At 42.8% G+C, this 7,814-nt stretch overlaps 1 protein-coding gene across 1 annotated transcript; it reads right to left on the bottom strand.

Moving 5' to 3' along the window:
• Positions 1-4,199: 4,199 nt before the first annotated feature.
• Positions 4,200-7,614, bottom strand: LOC139533693 (zinc finger protein 567-like). The gene is made up of 2 exons (XM_071331982.1): positions 7,287-7,614; positions 4,200-6,128 (listed from the first exon to the last, which is right to left on the bottom strand). Exons 1-2 carry the CDS (start codon positions 7,450-7,452, stop codon positions 4,870-4,872), a joined length of 1,425 nt encoding a protein of 474 aa, XP_071188083.1. The 5' UTR covers positions 7,453-7,614; the 3' UTR covers positions 4,200-4,869.
• Positions 7,615-7,814: the final 200 nt, after the last annotated feature.

The following is a 7,814-nucleotide window of genomic DNA, read 5'->3' as shown; positions in this document are numbered from 1 at the left end:
AGAACTTGCACAATTGGTGGCTGACTAAATACTTTTTTGCCCCACTGTATTGATTTCTCAACTTTCCTAATATTAAGCACATTGTTTATCTTTACAATAGGAGTATAGCCTACCTGACTGGCATGAAAATAAACCAGGGGAAAAGCGTCCTTATTTCTCGCACAAAATAGGTCAACCTTTGTACTATGGGGGATAGTAGATTGACATAGGCTAGTGCTTTTGCTGTTTAGGCCTACACATCTTGTTGGCTGATAACTGAATGTGGATAGTTCCTCCAATATCTTCAATATGCAACTCGGAATTGGATAAGGACGCGTGCAGTTTCCTCCCCGATGTGTCTTATCACTTGTAGCTTGTGTGAGAGACCCGATCACGTGATGGAGAGTCATGTGAGTGAGAGGTGCTTAGGAGCGCTCAGGGAGAAGGGCACTGCGCTCAGGGAGAAGGGCACTGCGCTCAGGGAGAAGGGCACTGCGCTCAGGGAGAAGGGCACTGCGCTCAGGGAGAAGGGCACTGCGCTCAGGGAGAAGGGCACTGCGCTCAGGGAGAAGGGCACTGCGCTCAGGGAGAAGGGGGCAGCGCTCAGGGAGAAGGGCACTGCGCTCAGGGAGAAGGGCACTGCGCTCAGGGAGAAGGGCACTGCGCTCAGGGAGAAGGGCACTGCGCTCAGGGAGAAGGGCACTGCGCTCAGGGAGAAGGGGGCAGCGCTCAGGGAGAAGGGGGCAGCGCTCAGGGAGAAGGGGGCAGCGCTCAGGGAGAAGGGGGCAGCGCTCAGGGAGAAGGGGGCAGCGCTCAGGGAGAAGGGGGCAGCGCAGAACTCTAGTCCAAGGTCACGCTGGCTGCAAAAGGCATGGTTTTAGGGTGCATTACGGCCACAAGAGGGGATGCCGCTGTGAATTTCGAGGCATTATCAAGTGCTTGTCAAATTGTGAATGAGAGACTAATGAAGAGTGTACAGCCTGCACAAGAAACAAAGCAGAGCTCATGTCTTTCAAATCATCATTAGAGTCAAATCATGCAGCCTTACAATGTATTAACAATCCAAACATATAGCCCAACGTTTGTAGAACAGCTAAAGTTACATTAACTCTAAATTAAGCGCATAGGATTAGGTATTTCTTTGTTAACCGCTCAAAACGGAATTGCCGCATGTGCGCACTCCCTCAAATCGTTTGAATAAAATATTTATATTTTACTCTGCTTTGTTCAATTGTATTCTTCACACTATTAAATAATGCCACAGAATTCTAAGCAAATCTTGTCTGCTGAATGAGCTAATGTAGCCCACAAAGTATGCTATTCTGTTCTTCTGAAATATTCATTTTCTTCATATGCTTCTTTAGACCTCTCTAAAATAATGCATTTATTGTGATGGTGTAGGCTAAGTTACATGGATTTATTAGACTTTTTTAAATGTAGATGTTCCAAAGGTCTGCATCATGTGTGGAAGCCAAGAGATGCTAAATGTGTTTACGTTAATTAACGGTCAATTACCGTGAGACCAACAGTTATTTGCTTGACAATCACTGGCTGATGAAATTTCGGTACCGCCACAGCCCCAATCTGGGACCAATACCTCCAAGAACATCCAGGCGAGCGTCGGGGGACCATGACACATTGTTGCAAGAACATCCTAAAGATGTCCTGGGAACTTGACGAAACCTCCAGGGGGCCATGATGCAACGTCCTAATAAAGTCTTCCAGGACAAACCGGGAACTAGAAAATGTTCCCCCTGATAATGTTCCCATGGTACCATCACACATTGTCCTGAGGACTACTAAAATGAATGTCCTAAAAAGGTCTTGACATGGTCCTCAGAGGTGTCCTAGGAACTTAGAGAACATTCCCTTGGGACCATAACGGACGTCCTAAGAACTATTAAAATCAAACGTCCTGAGAACATCCTGAAAGGGTCCTGAAATGGTTCTCTGTGACGTCTTGAGAACATGCTGAAAGGGTCCTGAAATGGTTCTCTGTGACGTCCTGGGAACCTACAAGACAGAGGTCCCCCAGAGAGTGTTTAGCTGTTCAGCTAAAATGGATGGGCAGAATTCACGGGAGGATTGTTTGTAAAATAATTTGATCGAGCTATGTAGCCTATTGATTCCTTATTGATGAAAAAAATAAAACAAAATGTGTTGTTTCTCTGTAATACTAGCCACTTTGCAATTTTGGTAATAAAATTTGATCTGATCTTCATCTAAGTCACAACAATAGACATACACAGTGTGCTTAAACTAATAACACACAAATTGTATTTTTCTTGTCTATATTGAATACATCGTTTAAACATTCACAGTGTAGGTTGGAAAAAGTATGTGAACCCCTAGGCTAATGACTTCTCCAAAAGCTAATTGGAGTCAGGAGTCAACTAACCTGGAGTCCAATCAATGAAACGAGATTGGAGATGTTGGTTAGAGCTGGCCTGCCCTATACAAAACACTCACAAAATTTGAGTTTGCTATTCACAAGAAGCATTGTCTGATGTGAACCATGCCTCAAACAAAAGAGATCTCAGAAGACCTAAGATTAAGAATTGTTGACTTGCGTAACCTGGAAAGGGTTACAAAAGTTTCTCTAAAAGCCTTGATGTCCGTCAGTCCACGGTAAGACAAACTGTCTATAAATGGAGGAAGTTCAGCACTGTTGCTACTCTCCCTAGGAGTGGCCGTCCTGCAAAGATGACTGCAAGAGCACAGTGCAGAATGCTCAAAGAGGTTAAGAAGAATCCTAGAGTGTCAGCTAAAGACTTACAGAAATCTCTGGAACATGCTAACATCTCTGTTGACGAGTCTACGATAGGTTAAACACTAAATAAGAATAGTGTTCATGGGAGGACACCACGGAAGAAGCCACTGCTGTCCAAAAAAACATTGCTGCACGTCTGAAGTTTGCAAAAGTGCACCTGGATGTTCCACAGCGCTACTGGCAAAATATTCTGTGGACAGATAAAACAAAAGTTGAGTTGTTTAAGGAACACAACACTGGAGAAAAAAAGGCACAGCACACAACATCAAAACCTCATCCCAACTGTAAAGTATGGTGGAGGGGGCATCATGGTTTGGGGCTGCTTTGCTGCCTCAGGGCCTGGACAGCTTGCTATCAATAACTCGGGAATTCCTTTTTCAGTTGATCAAGAAATTTTGCAGGAGAATGCAAGGCTATCTGTCTGCCAATTGAAGCTCAACAGAAGTTGGGTGATGGAACAGGACAATGACCCAAAACACAGAAGTAAATCAACAACAGAATGGCTTCAACAAAAGAAAATAAGCCTTCTGGAGTGGCCCAGTCAGAGTCCTGACCTCAACCCGATTTGAGATGCTGTGGCATGACCTCAAGAGAGCGGTTCACACCAAACACCCCAAGAATATTGCTGAACTGAAACAGTTTTGTAAAGCGGAATGGTGATCCGCAACTACAGAAAACATTTGGTTGAGGTTATTGCTGCCAAAGGAGGGTCAACCAGTTATTGAATCCAAGGGTTCACATACTTTTCCCACCCTGCACTGTGAATGTTTACATGGTGTGTTCAATAAAGACATGAAAACGTATAATTGTGTTATTAGTTTAAGCAGACTGTGTATGTCTATTGTTTTGACTGAGATGAAGATCAGATCAAATGTAATGATCTATTTATGCAGAAATCCAGGTAATTCCAAATGGTTCAAATACTTCTTCTTGCCACTGCACCATAAACCCCCGAGGTGCCTTATTGCTATTATAAACTGATTTCCAATGTAATTAGACCAGTTAATAGTACTTTTTTGTCATACCCATGGTATACGATCTGATATTCCACAGCTTTCAACCAATCAGCATTCAGGACTCGATCCACCCGGTTTATAAGATACTATATACCAATGTAGGAGTTGTACTAACTTCCTAAGGCCTACAAGTTCTTAAAGAATTAATGTGCATCATTCATTACAATGACCATTGAACAGGCAAAGAGGTCTGCTTAGATAACCTACGCAGAGAAATATACATATTGACATAATGATAATGGCTCTAGATTGCAGGACAAAGCATTTTGGGTGTTTGAAACACGCTACATTATCTGAACCACTCCCCCTCGAACCTCACGTACTGCGTGCCCCCTCTAAAATAATGGGTGCATGATGCCCCTGACTCTTACCAATTACTAAACACATTAAACACACATCATTTCTACTGGGCACAAAATAATCTGAAACCAAAACAAACTTTTGTAGAGTTCATCGAGTCACAGGCTCCATGTAGTATTTCCTCTACTTTATTTATTAGAATCTTCAGGGGTGTCAATGTTTACCACTACTCTTCTTTACCACTATGAGAGAAAAAAAAATATTATTTTTATGAGCATTTGTATTCATATAAAATAATATACTTTCCCAATTCTTTTAAGCATACAAAATAGCTCAGCATTTGAATTATTTATTTTATACAGTCATGATTGCTCATATTTATCAAGGACGTCAATCAGTTCAGACTCCATTGTATATGCCATTTAGCAGGAGATTTTATCCAAAGGGCATACATTTTACAAACGGGTTAGCTGTGACACTGTTAGAGGAGATGGCACTTGTGACATGACCTGAAAAGGTATTTTCCTCTAAAAAGCCTTGGAAAGTGTTGAGACTAGAAGCCTCATTCTGTGACCTCTATCTCCCTCCAGACAGATGTAAAGTAGCTAGGCCCTCCATGTAGGCCAGAGAGTAGCAGAGTGGAGAAACAGCAGGTTACCAATAGAATAGATCAGAAACCAGAGGAACTTTAATCCTGAAGCATGGAGAGCAGGTCCCTAGGAGAGGTATCATCGTATCGTCCTCCACCAACCAATAGATGTGAGTCTATGAGCGTGTACTCAGTGTTGTCCACATCCTGCCTTTTTATTCTAATTTTGTGACTAAACAGTTCTTTAAGATTTCATCCTGTTTTCCTCCTTTGTGGATGTTTTTAACATGCATCAGTAAGTTAGACTTGTGATTGAAACTTTTCCCACAATCATCACAGCTAAATGGTTTATCTTCTGTGTGAGTCAGTTCATGCTTCTTTAGGTTCCCCTTCAAATTGAAGCTTTTCCCACAGTCACCACAGATAAAAAGTTTCTCTCCTGTGTGAGTCCGTATATGCCTACTTAGGTCCCCCTTCTGATAGAAGCTTTTTCCACAGTCTCCACAGATAAATTGTTTCTCTCCTGTGTGAGTCAGTCTATGCTTCCGTAGGGTCCCCTTCTGACTGAATCTTTTTCCGCAGTCAGCACAGCTAAATGCTTTCTCTCCTGTGTGAACAGGAATATGATCAGTAAGGTTCCCCTTGCGATTGAAACACTTCCCACAGTAACCACAACTAAATGATTTCTCCCCTGTGTGAATCCTCATGTTCTTGGACAGATCTGCTTTGAGTTTGAAGGTCTTGCTACAAACAGGGCTGGTGCAGGGTTTCCTACCGCGACAGAGTCGGACATGGGCCTTCAGTTTACAGCTGGAGTTGTAGCGTTTTTTACAGACCCGGCATTCACTGGGTCTCTGCATGGCAAGAGTCACATGCCTCTTCAGGTCAGCTTTCAGAGCAAACATTTCACCACAGTCATGGCAGTGGTGAGTTTTTCTAAGCGTGGTGCTGGGTTGGGAACAGTGTTCACCTATTGATGGGTTTGGATCCAATGATGGGCTGGGAACCAATGGTGGGTTGGGATCCATCGGTGGGCTGCTGTCAAGTCCTACTGGGTCACTGTTTACGGCTAAGCTGTGGCTGGAGGCATTGTTCTGATTATCTGGACGTTCACAGGGAATGTAGAGACCCTTAAGGTGGGTCACAGTAACAAAAGGTGTGAGATCCACTTGTTTAGGGTCACTCGCTCTGTTCTCCACAGTCTGTGTTTGGGGAGAAGTGAAGGGCTGAAGTGGGTCCTCCTGATCACATTCACTTTTCACACAGGAGGGAGTGAATTTGAACTCTATGATATCAGCCTCCAGACCTTGAAGCTGCTCTTCCTCCTGACTGGTCCTGAGTTCCTCCTGCTCCTCTTTAATCTGTGGAAGCTCTGGGTTCTCCTGCCCCAGACTGGGGCTCCACTCCTGCTCACAGTGCTGCTGCTCAGGGGGAACCTCCTCTTCAGAGACAGTGAGAGAGAGCTGCAGGGAGTCTGGAGGAAAGGAGAGAAGAGCAGAGGTTATCTATACAGCTTTTAGACATCAGGGTTGGGGTCAATTAGAAGTTAAAACTAGAATCCTTAGTTGGTACATAACTGTTTTGACTTATAAATGATTCTTGAAGAATAGAATGTATAAATGCCTCATGAGCTTAATTCAACTGTCGTCGTCCCATCAGAACACATAGTTTTAACCATGTTTTTGTGGCTATATTTACATTGTTTACAAACATTGAAGTTAACAAGCTTATATTTTAATGTTGATATCATGGATGGTCAGTCGTTGCATCCATATCTCAGTCTATGAATTTGAGAGTGGTTCCATTTCTCCAGGCTCATCATCACCTGTTACTAAAAATAGAGGCAGAGTGACCCCGCTTTATTATTGTTTCAATTAAGGCCTCTGGTGAAGTATATTCAAGTTAACAAAAATTCCAATTAAATAATTGATCAACTAGAATCTACTTTCAATTACTTATCAATAAGCGTTAGATAATAAGCTATTTATTTGTAATGTAAAAAATAATACAAGTTAATTTATAAATTCGAATGACTTACTGGTTTTAATGAGAATGTGTTTTAGCAATGGTATTAGAAAAAGATAGTTAGGTAGGAAGCTATGTAGAAACTGATTCTCCAATAGAAATACCAGATCACGCCTGTAGGGCGATGTCATGACGACGCTAGCTAGCTAATCTAATTAGCAGAAACACTTCATCGGGTTCAAGGGAACTGAACACACCCCCAGGTGGGAATGTCAACATTCGTCTCCCGCCAAAATGAGCATGTGCAAGCCGTCAACTCTTAGGCACTCCTTAGATGTAAAGTAGTTTTTGGCGAAAATGAAAACGTGTCAGTTTGTCGTAATGACATGTTCACCTACTTAAAACATTCGTTTGAATCTAGGTTGTGACTTTAGAAATCGTGAAAATTAACAACTAAGGAGGAATATTTCACTTCTCTCATTGACTTCTCAAACCCCCGTCTGGTCTGGCGAGTCTTGCTTCGCAAGCGTTCCCGGAAGTCTGACGATGTTGGGCTTAGAAACGGTGGTAACAGTTAATAAAGCATATTGAAATGGTGATCACTGAACCCCTAAACAGTTTATTTATTGAGCAGAACGGCTAGCTATCAGTAGATCTACATACGAACCTATTCTGCATCGTTTTATCTCCGGTGTGATCCGCAGCAGTCTCCGTAGTCGATCATTCTCCTCCTGGTAGTCCACTACCGTTTGCTCAACTGCCCCGAAAATCTCCACAGCTGCCGCTGTTAAACGCTCATTTAAAAACACACGAAACGACTGTAGTTTAGACATGTTTCAGTGGACTGAGAGTTGGGTATTCAGCTAGTATGGCTTCGTCTACGAGGAAAGAATGGTGGGCAAGAACAAAACAAACCCGCTCGAAGTTTTACTTCCGCGTTGTCTTTTCCTGTTTTTGTCAGCGGGTGGCGAGCCCATAAAAACACCACAGCATCACCATGTGGTGGGTTTTTTACTACACGCTACAGACCAATTATAATGGCAATCGGTGGAGGCTGGTGGGAGGAGCTACAGGAGGACGGATGGAACGGTATCAAGCACATCCGTTCCATTTATTCCATTTCCAGCCATTACAAATATATAACTATGTGGGGAAACATGAAATGGTTATATTAAGTAATAGGGTAATCTAGGAT

Source organism: Salvelinus alpinus, chromosome 11, assembly GCF_045679555.1.
Source record: "Salvelinus alpinus chromosome 11, SLU_Salpinus.1, whole genome shotgun sequence".
NCBI lineage: Eukaryota > Metazoa > Chordata > Actinopteri > Salmoniformes > Salmonidae > Salvelinus > Salvelinus alpinus.
This window is presented reverse-complemented; position numbering and strand designations above follow the sequence as displayed.